Source organism: Glycine soja, chromosome 9 (assembly GCF_004193775.1).
Source record: "Glycine soja cultivar W05 chromosome 9, ASM419377v2, whole genome shotgun sequence".
Taxonomy (NCBI): Eukaryota; Viridiplantae; Streptophyta; class Magnoliopsida; order Fabales; family Fabaceae; genus Glycine; species Glycine soja.
Window position 1 is genome coordinate 3,684,902 of NC_041010.1, and position 16,273 is coordinate 3,701,174.

General features: G+C 31.0%; 1 protein-coding gene across 10 annotated transcripts; it reads right to left on the minus strand.

Moving 5' to 3' along the window:
• Positions 1–9,895: 9,895 nt before the first annotated feature.
• LOC114367397 (chaperone protein dnaJ 49-like) lies at positions 9,896–16,070 on the minus strand. Of its 10 annotated transcripts, none has more exons than XR_003657182.1 (3): positions 14,774–16,070; positions 12,138–12,245; positions 9,910–10,988 (listed from the first exon to the last, which is right to left on the minus strand). XR_003657182.1 is itself a non-coding variant. In XM_028324576.1 (2 exons), exon 1 carries the CDS (start codon positions 15,856–15,858, stop codon positions 14,776–14,778), a length of 1,083 nt encoding a protein of 360 aa, XP_028180377.1. In that variant the 5' UTR covers positions 15,859–16,070; the 3' UTR covers positions 9,896–10,568; positions 14,774–14,775. The 10 variants fall into 10 exon arrangements, 6 of the variants coding, with proteins under 6 accessions (XP_028180377.1, XP_028180372.1, XP_028180374.1 ...); XR_003657180.1 differs by having other exon boundaries at positions 9,910–11,075; XR_003657181.1 differs by having other exon boundaries at positions 9,910–11,075; positions 12,138–12,285.
• Positions 16,071–16,273: the final 203 nt, after the last annotated feature.

A 16,273-nucleotide genomic window follows, 5' to 3' on the forward strand; every position in this document is an offset into this window, starting at 1 on the left:
ACTATGGCTTTTTCTTTCTCTTTACGTTTTTTCATTGCCGACTCTCCATAATGCTAAATGCTCATACATACTCTTGTTTATTTATATATCTCTTTAACATTTATAAATTTAAGTGTATGTATAAATTAGCTTGTGTTCTATCATTTATGTGCTGTGCAGTAGACAGATATCACAGGAAAGAGATGAAATCTAGTACACGCTAAGAATATTGTAGTTGTAGGGTAAATTAGGTTGTCGTCTTAGGTTTAATTATTTGCTACCACTAGTGGTTCATTTGATGATCACACATGCACAAACTATGTGCTACAGGCCTTGAAAATTAAAATATTCAATTCACATTTACAAGCACTTTTTTTTTTGTAACATACATTTACATGCATTTTGAAATTGCTTTCTAAACATTCATGGCCTAAGGGGAAAACATTTCTTATATATTCTTTGTGCTTCAATTTGTAAAGCACTTTTCTTAAACAGTTTTTATTATCTTTATTTTTCGCAAACTGATAAATCCTTTGAGATGGCACTACTGTAAGATTTCACGGGAGATACAAGGTTGATCCAGAGGTTGGGAGAGGTCGCGGGTTCGATCCCCCAACTAGCATTTCTAAAAGAAACTAACATTTCCAAATAAAAAAAAATTTGTAAGATTGAGCTTGGACTTCTGCAAATCGCTTCAGGGAAAATTTTCTGTACCTTTACCTGTGGTCCTGTGAACATTGAAATGTTAGGAAAAACTGTAATATGTCAACGTTAGAGTCATAAGCTTAATGGTTTTGGTTAGCTTATTAAGCACTTATTAAAACTTTTCACACTGGTTTATTTTGATATGTTTCATGTACCAACTTAATAAAAATAAGTTTTTTTAAAATAAAAAAGGGTCGTAAGTCATTTTGTAAACTTAACCAAACACTTACTCTAGTGCTTATATGATAAAATATACCAAATAAGTGTAAATTAATTTGGGTCAGCGTTTTTTAAATTGATTTTATAGTAGAGTGATTTGTATTTAAATGTTTTTTATTCTAAAAGTAAATTAACATTAAATTTTAGTATAAACTTTTTATCTAATACAAAAATGATCTAAAGTTAATTTAGTACAAAATTAATTTTAGATTCAGAATTAATTTCTCAACATACAAGTCCAATTACTTAAAATTATATTAATTGATATTTCAACCTAATTTTAGAACATAAGATATAAATCTAAACACAGATTTAATTTAATATAGCTCTTCTAAAAGCTTCCTAATTAACATAGAGTTTGTCTCCAATGTAGACTGTCAAGATCATATTACCCTTTAAACTATATTACAAGCAAACATAACCTTGCTTTGAAATTCAGAATCTGTAGCATTTAAAAGAAACTGATCAGAATTCAGCAGGGCACACCTGTAAACATTAGTGGTTGTTATGTCAATTTAGAACTTGGAAGTATTGAGGGTGAAATCCCTCTCAAAGCTGGAATTGCCATAGACTTTGATTCTTTGACAACTGTGCCCTCGTGGCTCCACAGAGAGTATGTTGACCTGTCAGGACAAAATTCATCATGACCTGACTGGACCATTTCATCTATAAGCATTCATTCTCAGCTTCCCTCCCAGTGCCATTCCTCCTGCAACATTCTGCTTATTCACGGGACATTTAACAGAATACTAATTTCACTTGCACCTTCCTTGTATACATAATTATTGGAAACAAAATTCCTTTTCTGTTCATTTTGATGATGAAGTACAACTTAATCAATGTTCTTGTTTAGTTGATATTTGAATGAACAGTTTAAATTGTTAAAATAAGTTATGAATAATATAAGAATTTAACTGGAATACACTTATAAAAGTTTTTTACAATGTTAATTAACCAGTTTAGTATTTGTTAAGGTCATTAAATGAGACATAACAGATTATTGGGATGTATTTTTCTTGGTTGATGGCTATGAGCCGATTAAACGTTGTATGTAATTTTTTTTTCGGGTTATCTAATACCCAATTATCAATATATTATACTTCCTTTAAAAAATAGATTACACTTAATTTGCCGATTAAAAAAACAATTTAGTATTTAGTATTTTCTACTAAATTGGAATCGTTGAGAATTGTTGATTTAATGATACTTATTTTTAAGTTACCATTACACTGGTACTAAAATATAAAGAGGGGGTGGAGGAATCATTAGGGGGTGGGGGAGCCATTACATAAGTTTGTGTATCAAAAGTTGTTTGACGCAAATAATTCGATTCTTTGGATTTCTTAATTATGATCTAAGGTTCGATCTCGATTTGAGTATGAAATCATTACTAAGGTATTATTATGTCTCAAAATGGACTAATCAACCTAGGAGAAGATTAGTTGGTGTTAGATAAAAAAAAACTCTAGATACCTCATTGTTAAAAAGAAAATATGAGATTTGTGTTGAAAGGAATTAACTATTAGAACAATGTTTTCAAATTGATTATCCATGAAAAGGGTATTTGGGACTATGATTCTATTATATATCAGATAAGATTTTAGGACTATGACCATAGAGATCCAATGATCTTTTTTTGCTTGGGACAAAAAAAAGAACAGCATTGTATATTCGTATTTGTATTTTATGGTGGCTTTAATTTCCAATAATATGAGGCTATAATCTGTAATGAAAAGGACTTTAAAGTTGGGAAGTGATGAAAGCCATTCATTTATTGGAATAACACTCTAAAGGAACTGTGTTCCTCGCCATTCATATTTCATAACATTGACCCGGTACCCCAAAAGTTATGAATAATATAGAAATTCCATCGTACTGCAAATTTATTTGATGTTTTAAAATTAAAAAGTCACTTACAATAAAGAAATCCCGTCGACAGTGAAGGATTTGAAACAACAGAAAAACTATTTTCATTAAATGTCGTATCACAAGAGCATGTTCACAGCAAAGTTGGAGTAGTTTTTTAATTTGAGTTTGGTGGTATTAGAAGATAATGAAATAAAAATTAGTTTTGTAATTTTATTAGATTTGATTTTTGTGTTTCTTTTTCTGCCTTGTCTTATGTTTTCATTCATTCGTATTTTGATTCTCATTGATAATGTATTGATCTTTACCTTTTTTTTCCCCATTAAGTTTTAGTTCTAATTAAATATTAAAGAGTGAGGCTGCATTTGATACATACAAAGGTACAATATAGGATAAATACTAACGTTATAAGACAAATTTTTATCGTATGAATTGTTTAGTAGATAATAAACATCACAAATAAAATAATATGAAATTTATTACGGTGTCATTTTAAGTATTAATTATCTTAATATAAATTTTAATAAATATATTAATATAATAATGAATAATCGTGACAACAATAATAATATCATGACATGACAATAATAATAGTAATAAAAATTATGGTGTTATTAATAATAATAACTCAATAAAGATGTTGAAGGTAATAATAATGGTGTTAAAGAAAAGACAAGAAGAAAAAAATATAATTATTACATGAGAAATAAAAACAAGTATTTTATACTTAAGACAAAAAGATATCTTATGTTTTATCTTTTTCTTTTGTCTAGGTCAAAAATGGTATGTGTCTTTCAATTTATTGGATCATAGACTAATTACATTAGTATTGTGTGACTATCATTGATTCAAGAGAATTTAACACATATTAAAAATTCAATATAAATTTTCTCGTTAAATAATTAGAGAATCTCATATTTTATTTGGTAACAACAAAGTTGAATTTTTGTCTTATTTATCATCTTCATTTGATTTGTGTTAATCATGACTTTTAAAAAATAAAAAATTAAAAAGTTATATTTATACTACTCCATACCATACTTTTTAGCATATTAAATAAATCCTAAAAATATTACTCAAATTGTATTTAGATCTTGTTAAATTTTATCCAATTTACATTGAATTTGGTTTATATTTTTTATTTGCCAATTTTTTGAAGTTTTTTTTAATAAAAAATATTAGAAAATTTATAACAACTCATAAATCATTTTCAAGTGAACTAACTATCCAAAAGGTATATATATTTTCTTTTATTGAACCATCTCTCTTTTCTTTCATTTCATGTTTCACACATTAGTGAAATTGGATTTTAATATAATTCTTTGTCATATACTTTTTCTTTGTTACACTGACGTTTTGATCCACTGTCAAAAACTTTAATTTGTATTTATTTTTTGTTTAAATATTCTTTCTGTAATTCATCTTTTCTTTACTTTTGTTCGGGTAAAAAAAATTGTTTTAGTATTTCTAAAATGTGTTTATTTTATTTTTAATTCTTAAAGTAATTTAAATAATATTTTTTCCTATCCAAAACGTTAGCTAAAACACTTGAAGAAAAAAATAAAATAAACACATTTTATTAGGATTAAATGAAAAAAAATTAAAAAAATAAAAATAAAAAAAACATTAAATTACAGAAACAAAAAATGCATTTAATCATTTATTTTTTGTTTAAGATTAAAAAAATAATTTTGTGGCATAACATTATTTGAATTTTTTAAGTTACGAATTTTTTTCTTAAAAAATACTAGCATTCTTTTGACGTTTTTAAAGATTTAAAATTACATAAAATATATTCTTAAAGTAATTCTTAATTAAAAATAAAAGCAAAGGAACCCTTGCATATAATTGATTAAAGTCACGTATATTTAAGACTTTACGATTACTCCAAACACTTGTAATATATTTTTTCTTTTTTCTAACACCCCGTGATGTGTTATTTTTTATTGCTGCATTTAAATCAATCCTAGCTAATAATCAAAACCCTTCGTATATGAGCCAACAATAAAATTAAATAAAACTTCACACCAATAAATATATTTTTATAAACATAAAATATTTGTAAAATTAATTTTATTGTTGAAAGATAGATATACTTAATAAATTTTAATTTTATATTAAAATTATTATTACATAATTTTTATCTTTAATTTTTTAGTTTCTTTTTCTACAATAAATTAATTAATTTATTAAATACTAAACCAAAAATCGTAAATATAAAAGTGTTTAATGAAAAATAATAAAATAATCAATTTTAAATGAGTTAAATAAGTCAAAATTAAATATATTTTTTAAGGAATCAAATCTAAATATGTAATTTAAATCACTTTTATGAATGAAGCAAATTTGAACACTATGGATCTAGTATGTATTTTTCGTAAACTAAAGTTAATCTTCAAAAGCATTTAGTTTAACTTGGCTTGTTTACACAATTCTAATCATGGCAGGACTGCCAGCTTCCTGGTGTGAAATACAATTCTTGGGTTGTTTTCATGAATATGGATAATCAATTAGTCATAATTAATTAAGTCACGCTAGTTATGTATTCACGAGATTGCTTAATTTCTATCCCAGTCGCCATATGATCTCATAATTGGTTCAATTATTGGGTAAATCCAAAGATCTATTTGTCATCACTCTAATGTAATTAGACCCTAAGCAAAAAAAAAAAAGATAATTAATTATGATAAAAAAAGACCCTAAGCAAAAATATTGAAGAACCAGAAAACGCAATTTGAATTTAATTTGTTGTTGACCATCGAGAAGATCCAACCGAAGAGAGAGATGCATTTATGGTATCTGTAGGTAAGGTGATAATTAATTATATAGTGTAGTTAACTCGATCTTATACTAGTATTGTTTATTTTTGCTGCAGCTTATACCAGTAGTATATAGCTCAAATATGTTTTTAGTTGGTATAAATATTGAAATATTTAAAATTTATTTTTGTATATTTTTTAAAATATTTTTTATTTTCATAAAATATAAATGTGATATTTTTGCTCAAATTTAAATTCAAAAAATTTGATTCTATATATCAATATGAGCAGATAAACATATCAAGTTCAAGTTTTAGTTGACATGTGATAATAACTTACCATTGAGATATAAGTTCAGATTTTTTGAATTTAGTTTCTAACAAAAATATCAAACATTTACAAGACGAATGCATGCTTGAAATTTCATAAGGACGAATTTTGAATATTTCAATATTTATATAGACGAAAAATATATTTTAACCTAAAATAAAATAATGGTATTTTCTCCCCTTTCTTGTGTCCATCTCTTTTTCTTATTTGTTTTCTTCATTTTCTATTATTCTACTTTTAAAAGATTTCTTTATTTCCACTTTTCTATTTATTTAGAATTAAGATAATATTTAATTATTATTATTATTTAATTATACCCTTATTTTTACTTAATTATTACATATTTTATACATTTATCATAAATAAATGAGAAATACTAAATGTCAGTTTAACAAGTTAAAATAATCACAATATAACCAAAAATATTAATTACATCCTTTTTCTTAGTATAAATATTATCATCTTAAAAAGTAAGTAAAAAAACGTAATAAGTTATGATCTGCTAATGGAGTTCCTTCTCCTAGCTCTCGGTACATCTTTGCTTAAAATACGTATCACTCAACCTAAACGTAAAAAATAAAGGCGTACAATATGCTTAGGTCAACCTTTAAGGTGTGATTTTTCATGTCAACCAAGAAACAATTAGTTATAATTTCTACCTTCTTAAGCAAAATTATTATTTTTCAGCATAATTTTTCTAATTATCTTAACTAGCTCATGAGGGTTGTCTTCACATTATATGTTTTATCTTGACACTAGTTTTTTTACTAATTGATAGTAACTCAATGGTATAAAGACGAAGGTATGTAATCATTCAACACCAAACAATAATAATTGACGAAGGTATGTAATCATATTTATAAACATGGAGACATCAAGCAAATTAATTAAAGAAGAAGGTATGTAATCATTCAAATACCAAACAAATTAAGATCCTTACTATCTTAGGCATCAAAGTTTCCTTTGCAGTTATCCCACACATCACCCGGATTGAGAGATTGGTATGAGGGATCAGATTGAAACAAACACTAAAGATAGAGATAAGGAGCTCGAATATACCGGAACTCGGTAAGAACACCAAGGTTTGTAAAGTTCTAGTTCCACTATGTGGTCCCAAAATTGAACGTTATGGCACTTGGACTCTTGCATTTTTTCCCATGTTTTTGTGACAAAATCCAAAACTCAAGTGTGTCTCCATTACATATCGAATAATAATAATAATAATAATAATTGACGTGTATTACACTCCCATATGATATAAGTAGAAATTTGGTAAATATATATTTTCCATGCATGAGCTAATAGTACATAAAGATATTTGTCTTGTAGTGGTGATATACGAAAAACTGACTAGGTAAAAAGTTTGGTTTCAATGGTTGTAAACAGTTAACCAATAACTGTTAGCTGAAGTTCCAGAACATGGTAGCTTGTCACTTCAAACCTTCACTTGGACAAAAGGAAGAAAACAAGTTTCTCTCGTACAGCTAGTTAGAGCTTAAATCGGCACTAGCTAGTAGGCTTTCTTTTCTTCTTTTTTTCATTGGTGTTTGGCTTTTAATTTTGAATAATTATGATAAACCATCAAACTATTTGTAAATTAAAGCAGAGCAAACCAAAGAGTTGGTAAAGTAACATTATATGTTTAGAGTTACTGTAATATTCTAGTCTTAATTGTGAAGTTTCTGTGAAACAAATTACATGATCTGCAGTCATTTTTAATTAACTCCATCAATTCTAAATACAAAATACGTGCACAGGCCTCTACCTAGCAACCTTAATCATTATAGTTTGATTCGACTTCTAAATATAAATCGATGTTAAACTTAGAGTTAATTTCTCAACATAAAGTCAAACAAACATGCCAACATTTATTTAAAATATAAATCCAAAGTTCTTACACTTGCTAACGAATGCCTAAGACATTAATTAAGAAAATATATTTAATATGGAAATTATAAGAGTTTAAAAAAATGTGAAAAACATACTTTTGTGCATCCTAATAATTTGTTTTTTTTCTTCAATTCATTAACCAATGTTTAAAAAAACCTACATGTAACATTTAGCTAAATCCAAATATTAGCTGACAATGGACATCACATCAATCTGAAACTGCTACCCGGCACTCATTTTGAGGCAATTAAGGCAACAAAACAGTATTGATTGAAACTTCCTCGTAGTCCCATTTTTTTGGTCCACCTATTTAATCTCTTCATACTATTTTTTTCGTCCTTTAGCACTTGCAAATGTAACACAAGTGACAAGTTCATTTCAATAATCAATAAGTTCTACAACATAACTTATAAAAATAAGTTACAGTTTATATAAAAAATAACTTACAATTTAATTTAATTATTATCGAAACTAATTCAGTAAAAAATTATTTGTCGGTGCTATAGAGATAGAACTCAATATTAATTGCAGAAGTTGAAAGGGAAAGAAAATAAAAATAAGGGAAGTGCATATATCTTTATGTTGAACCTCAGATCGCATGTCGGTGCATGAATGATGGCAATGACATGTGGCCATGACTTTCTCTAACTTTTTTCCATCTTTTTTTTCTTTTTTTTGATGCTTTGTTTGCTTTATGCCTTCCTAAGATTTGCACTTTATAGTGGATCCCTCGCTTGTTTACAAAATGAAACCACGTACTACTATAATACTATATAGCATATCATTTTGAGTTTTTAGTAAAAGTGGATTTGGAAACACAACAAAAATCATGAATGAATGAATGAGTTTGGTATACAACTTAATTAGATACTTGACTGTAAAATCATGAATGAGTTCGGTATCACTAAAAATTTTATATTATAATTTTGCCCTTAAAATTTTATTTTAATAAATTATGCTTAAAATGAACTAAAATAAATTAAATCATGCCTCCGCATATTTTTAAATTTTTAATTTTTATACACTACTAATTTACTATAAAGATGTTTACAAAATCATCTCGAATATAACCTTTTAAAACTATTGTTACAAAAAAAAAAAAACCAATATTACTATACATGACATTTCACTATAAAATACCTAAACTATCAACGCATTCAGATTTTTAAACTCCCCTTAAACTCTTTTCAAGTTGAAGATGTCAAAACACGGGTAAGTTATCAGTTATCATCCTTATCTTCCAGCCCAAGCTTGGCCCAAATAATAAAGAAAGAAAACTTTTTCGTAGTATTTATTTATTATTCTGGGTGGGGATCTAGTTAGATAAAACTTTTGCTCATCCCCATTACCACCCAAGAAATAATGAATTTGTCTAGTCTCTTATCTAAGCACACAATTGAAATAATGTCCAGAATTTTCCTTCAAATACTCTTATTTCTTTTTTACTTATTATATATTAACTGAGTAATATCAACCAACAAAAATTGACACAAATAATAACAATTTATGTTTCTTAATTAAATAATTCAAAATTTAAATTTTAATTGACCCTTGAGTATAGAATAAATCATATTAAAATATTTATCTTACATATGTTTAAATATGTTCACAATCTCTGATGAAGATTAGTTAGGGTGTGTTTGGTTTGCATTTTCATTTTCTGTTTTCATTTCTTGTTTTCATTTTCGAAAAACTGTTTTCATTTTTAAAATATTAGAATTCTGAAAACATGTTTGGTTTGACTTCTTGTTTTCTGTTTTCATGAAATAAAAATACTGAAAATTTATGATATATTGACTTCTTGTTTTTTTATTATTTTTAGATTTGCTTAAAATTACATTCATTGCCAGCGCAATTTCATTTTACCCGAAATGAGGTTTTTGTTCTCAACTGAAAACACTGAAAATGAGAATGTATTGTTTTCATTTTCTGGTTGTTTCCTGTTTTCATTTTCACTAAAAATGTTTTCAGAAATCCAACCAAACACATTTTCATCACCGTTTTCTGTTTTCAGTGAAAATGAAAACAGAAAACAACCAAACCAAACACCCCCTTATATTTCCGATGGAAACTATTTTGTAATAATACGATGGTAAATATATATATATATATATATATATATATATAAGTAATACTAATCTCGTAAATAACACTCAATACATAAAAAAATCATCTTTACTATAACATCATTGGACGATTTTTGTTTGATCACACTAGCGGTTATACCAGCCTGCCTTTGGGTCTATGACTTTGAAATTTTTTGCTTACTAGTATAGTGCTAAGTAGTTATGCTTCAGTCAAGATTATGCAAAAACATCAACAAGAGGCAAAGAGAATCTTCTTCACACCGAAGATCCACAAAAGATGCTGTACCAACTGACAATCCGCCTCCAAACAATATCCGTGTGCATGTGCTTTTAATAATAAACTAGGTGCTTATCATTGATCTGTACGATGTATCCAGGAAAACAAGCAGAGACAGTGAGGACCGAGATCCAAATATTTTGCATCTCATGACCTCTATGGTTCAATACTCATCAGCCAAGTGAATTTCATTCTTGTTTTCATATGATGCCTGTGTGCATGTTGAACATCCTATTTTTCACATCCCAATCATTTGAAAGTTTCATATATTGAAAAGAAAACAGATCCAGAAAGGGGAATCACACGTAATTGAAACTGTATGAGTAAGCAAGATGCATTAGATTATTGTTTTGCCATTTTTTTTACCGTAAAATGGTGTCACCGGAGTCCAACATTTAATCACCAATCCAAGTAGTACTCTTACCAGACAGAGACAGGAAAGGAAAATTCACAAACCTGGTAAAAAACAAATTCAATCAGATGATTACATGGCTTTCTTAACTGATGTAATAGTAACTCACTTGAATGAAGCAATAGGTTGCTTTCCTTTATCACATGCCTACAACAACTATATATATAACCTGTTACCCTCGAGTAATATAGAAAACTCAGATCGTGGGCTTGTATTCAAATACCCAACTGCTGATACTTATGACTACGACTTGAGTAATTATTTGCTGCCATGTTCTGCATCTATTATAATCGTATATAGCATAATAGATAATCCCATCCATATATCCCTCAAACAATAACAACACATTTTTAAGCATATTTATCAGACTTCTCACAGCAAGAAGTGTACAGCACTAGACTGGCAGCTACTCAGTTAGCATACAGCCTGTAATAAGAGCCACTCCCACGGCTATATTAGATATCCTGAAGAATAAAATGTGCACAAAAACTCAGCAACTGATACAAGACTTCCTTGAGCCAAGGAAAAAACTATCCATGTAGCCACTTTTGCTGCAAGGGAAGGACAGAAGAACTGAGAAAAAGTACAGCACAAATTACTATCCTGAACTTTTAATAATTATTAGAATTAGAGAGTCTTTGATGGATGGATTTGAACGGAGGGATTTTATCCTCTTGATGCAGCCACTTTCTCATTCGGGACTTTACCCCTTTAATGTTATTGCACTTAACATAAATATGATCACCATTTAAAATACATCAGCATACTAACAAAAGAACCAAATTGTAAAGAAACACAGAAGTCATTTAGTAATTATTTTTCATTTTTATTCGTTTATCAGATAAATAATGTTTGAAACATTTTTAGTTTGTAATTGTATAACATTAAACCAATCAATCCTGAAAGAAGAATCACAACTATTCCCTCCCTTTTTCTATTAATCTCCACTTAAGCACTTACTTTTATTTTCCTTATACTTGACACCAAATAAAGCATTACTGAATAGAAATGAAAATAGAAGTGTGAAAACAAACTTCTGAGAGAAATTATGCATTAGATTCAACCCGTAACATCTATCTATATTATACAACCAGAAAAAAAAAATCCAGCTCATTTAAGACTATTTAGATCATAAGACCCCTAAAAAGAGTCATAGTAAAATTTAATATTGCACCCTCAAGGACTCCACCTGAAACCTACTAAGCTCACAGCTTGTAACATAAAAGCAAAATTTAATGTAAAGGATGCAAAAAATGACATAGATGAAGAGGTAACTCAGTAAAATGGAGAAATTTAAGCAATACTAGAGAGGCAACATGGCAAAAAATGATGGTTGCAATGATGCACAACCAGGAAAAAGAAAAAAGATGGCTGAAACAATACATAGCCATGCATGAGTAATAGACTTCTAGAATGATAAAAACCATATCTGGCTTAACTTGAGTCAACTTGATCACAGCTTCCCGCTAGAAGAGAACACAACAATAAAACAAGGCCAAGAGGTAAGAACACAATGACCAATGAAGAAATAGGAAAGGAAACAGCCCTAACATAGGCATACAGTAGCCAAAGAGAAAAAATGAGTCAAAGAAAGATGGGCAGAGAAATCTCACATAGGAACAAGGCCAACCAGAGAAGGAACAAAACCAAACAGGGGAATTGTGGTGGAGACACAGTCAGGCAGTTCCAAGATGACAGAGGAGTGATTGAAACTGAAACATCTGCAGTAACCAGTAAAGACTCAGACTCTGTGTTGATCACCTGGAAAAGAGAGGCTTAAGCTCCTCCATATACCAGAGCATGGCAAAAAGGCAACAACACAATGGAGTGATTGAAACTGAAACATCTGCAGTGAGTGAAGTCACTAATGTGCACAGCCAATGTGAAAGAGAATCATGGACACACGGGGGGACAAGAGTTCAAGATTATTAGAAACTCGAAAGCAGAATAGTAATGAGATTAGGCCATGAAGGATGGTAATGCTTTAACACCTTATTGAAACAATGTATTTGACAGAAATTCTGTGTAAAATAATAAAATTTACTAGATGTCAAGATACAAACCACTAACACCCTCATGTGTGAATGTAAGCAAATAAGACTGCTAACATCATAATAAGACCTCTGAAGCACTAATGATATATTTGGACAGTAGTGTTACAAAGGAAAGGGTCAGGAAGGATAAATATCATTCCTATATTGAGAGAATTTCAAAATGTTTACAGGAAATGTAAATGAATTAGGAATGATTCCAAGGTTAGATAATAATCTCATTTTATTCCTCCCATTATAAAATCCCACCACGTAAGGAGAATGTTTACTCAAATTGAAAAGAAAAAAAATCTACTTCTCTCCCTTCACCTCCATCCAACCAAACACAATACTTCGTTTGTTTTAGTTGAGTTGGGAGGGAGTAAAATGAGAGGGATACAAAATACTTCATCCATTTGGATGGTAGGGAAATATAGGTGAGAAATGGTAAAATTTGTTGGACCCCATCTATTTGTCTTTCCTTTCCTACTGTCCAAAGCATGAAACCAGAGGAAATATCACAGGAACTTCTTGGTTCCTTACTTTCCTTTCTTTACTGTTAATAGCTGCAACCAAGACAACAACTTCTCAAGTATACAGGCAATTCAGGCACCAAAATTAGAAACCCTCTGAATAAGCCGAATCTCTTTGGCAGCCTCATATTCCACCCTCTCTTCCTCCTCCACCTCACTGGAGGAAGATAAAGGGACAGGACAAATAGGGGTCATAAGGGTAGGGGGAACTGATAAGAGTCACAGGAGGAAGAGGGCTCTCCCAGATACAGAACAGGTAAGGGGATATAGTGATAAGGGTAAAGGGGGAGATTATGTTTGCTTTAATTGTTCCATTTCTGGAATATATGAAAATAAAACTTGACCATAAGGTAGTTCTTTTGCAGGGTTTTATATGGCTTTTAATTTTTAAAAATAACCTTTTTTGTTGGGTTTCCAATTGTTTCATTTGGAAAATTTTGGATTTTGATTGATACCCTTGATGAATTCTTGTATGAACAGCTTGAAAATGTTCATTTTTGTTGCCTTTGGTGTCAGCTTGCATGGATGGCTTGCAAATGTTTTCTATTTGTTCATTGTTACTTTGGGTGCCCACTTATTTTATTTGGACAATGCATGCACCAATTGAAATTGTTGTGTTTATTTCTTCTGATTGATTCACTTATGTTGCTTTTGAAGGATTGATGGTTTTGTCATCTGGCTCCCAACTTGGTCTGAAATACTCATCAGTTTGTCATAGATACTCTTGGTCCTTGAAAATAATCCATGATTGGTTGGGTTGCGTATAAGTGGGGTTTTATGGTTTCTTAGGGCGTGTATGCATTGATTCTGGGCTTAATCGCTAGGAGATGCGATCCTCCTCTCTTTGGTTGTAAAACTCAATACTGGGATTTCTTGCTGCTGTTCAGTGTATCCCCAAATATATCTTCTTTGTTTTGTTTATGACATTTTTTATTGGACCTTTTTGAAAAGGGTAAATAGTCTTTTTTTTATTACTTTATTATTTCTTTCCTTCACTTTTCAAAATAACCAAACAACTGAAAACAAATTAGCTCAACTCATTCCTTCCTTAAATCCAATCCACAACACATTTGCCACTTAAAATCCCTTTCAATTTCTATACTCTCTTTTTCTTTCCTCTCAATTTCATTCCTATGCAAACAAAGTGTGAGAGTTTCCAATATCCTAACGAAAAGCAAACTAGGGGAGCAGGGCATTAATCCTGTTATCTAATTGTTAAATAAACAAACTAGAACTGGTTGAAGAATGCCATATTTGCAGACTTGAACAATGTACCTTAACAAAAATCTAGATTGTCAAATGAATTCCAATCTTTAAAGCTAAATTTCATGACCACTTCACTTGCATATAGCATAATTAGAGTTTTAAATATTCAGATCAATAAAGAATACCACACCCCAGAAATGAGCGCAAAATAAATCTAAAAATCCTGGACAACAAGCATCAAATCTATTTCTCTTATCTCAACCTCAGAAAACTCCCCTCACACTACCAATTAGTCTTCAAGCAGCAATATACCAAGCAATAAAGGCTGTACAAAAACTACTTTTAACTCCAAAACAATCACCATCCAACATAAAACAGCAAAAAGCAAGCCTATTTCAATCCATCAATGAAACCAAACCAATTCCTGCACACCCTGCACAAAAACAAAAAACAAAAAAAGAACAGACAAGAAAAGGTTACCTTCATGCCATCACTGCAAAGTTATGCAGCTTATCACAGTGAGGAGCTGGCAGATTCCTATTCCAGCTCCGTCTCTGCATCTCCACCTGACAGTATCTTCTCAGCATACTCCTATAATCCTTCATCACACTCTCCTCAACTGCCTCACGAGCATCACTCCCGGGCGGATAATTCACATCAAACGCCGCCGACTTCACGAAGAACTGAACCCCGTGCCGATCCGTGGTCTTCGGAATCTGGTAGCTGTAATGCTTGTGCAAGGAATACTCAGGCTCCGAAAACGGCAAGTACGCGAGCAGCACAATAATCAAAAACGGCAAGAGCTGAATCAGAAGCATCACATTGTGATGCCTCCCTCCCGATCCTCCAGCATTGAATTCATGCCTATGCTGATGATTCGGATTCCCCATCCCGCCGCGGGTTCGGTAAACGTGGTTGTTTCTTCCGAACACGTCGGAGTGTCCGAAGAACGCCCTGAATATCTCGTCCGGATCGAACTCGTCTTCGAAGAAATCGCGCGTCGTCGCCGTTCTTCTTCTTCTACGCCGGAACGTGTTTACCTCGGTGCTCTCGAAATCGTCGGCGGCGGTTCCGGTTTGGTCGTACATCCTTCTGGAACCGTCGTCGCTCAAACACTTGAAAGCCTTGGAAACCTTCTTGAACGCGTCTTCGGAGCCTGGAGCTTTGTTCTTATCGGGATGAACTTTGAGAGAGAGCTTCCGATACGCTTTTCGAATCTCTTCCACGGAGCAACTCTTCTCTAATCCTAGAATCGCGTAATAATCGCTCTTTCCTTTGATTTCCCTAATTAAGTGCACGTTTTCCTCCGTGTAATTTCTTTCCACGTCTAAGCCCTCGCGACGAGGAGAGTGGCCGTTCGCCAGAGAGGCGCCGCTGCCGCCTGCGGTGGAGGCGGTGTGAGAATCGAGGCGGTTGCACTTGTCGAGCAGGGATTGGAGGGGCAAATCGCGGTTGAGACGTTGCGCGATTTTGAGGAATTTGAGGGCGCGGTCTTTGTTTCTCGACGCGATGGCTTCTTCGGCGATGCGAACGCAGCGTAATGCTTCGTCCTTGTTACCTTCCATGGCGGAAAGAGCTAACTAAGTAACTATCTAAGAATTTGAGTGAACATGGTTGGTTGGTGTCTGTGAATTTTGGGAATTAGGGATTGGAGGGAAATGGTGAATGGAGGAAGGACCCAACTACTTATAGAAAAAAACCCTTTTGTCTATCAACTTTCTGTTTCAAACTATTATTACTGTGGAATAACTACTTCCATGCTTTTGGCATTTGCAACTAGCCAACTACCAGGGGTTTTATTAGTATGAAAATTTTCGGAAATCATTGCTGCAAATTTTCTAGTATGTTTTTTTCTCTCTCATAAAACAGGTTATTTTATAATCGGAATTAGGGTTAAAAATAAAAAAAGTGCTAAAAATGATATTTTAGCTCAATTATATACATAATTAATATAAAAAACATCATATTTTTATTGTTAAT

Coding starts and splice junctions, on each gene's coding strand:
- LOC114367397 (XM_028324576.1), bottom strand. CDS start 15,858: ATGGAAGGTAACAAGGACGAAGCATTACGCTGCGTTCGCATCGCCGAA.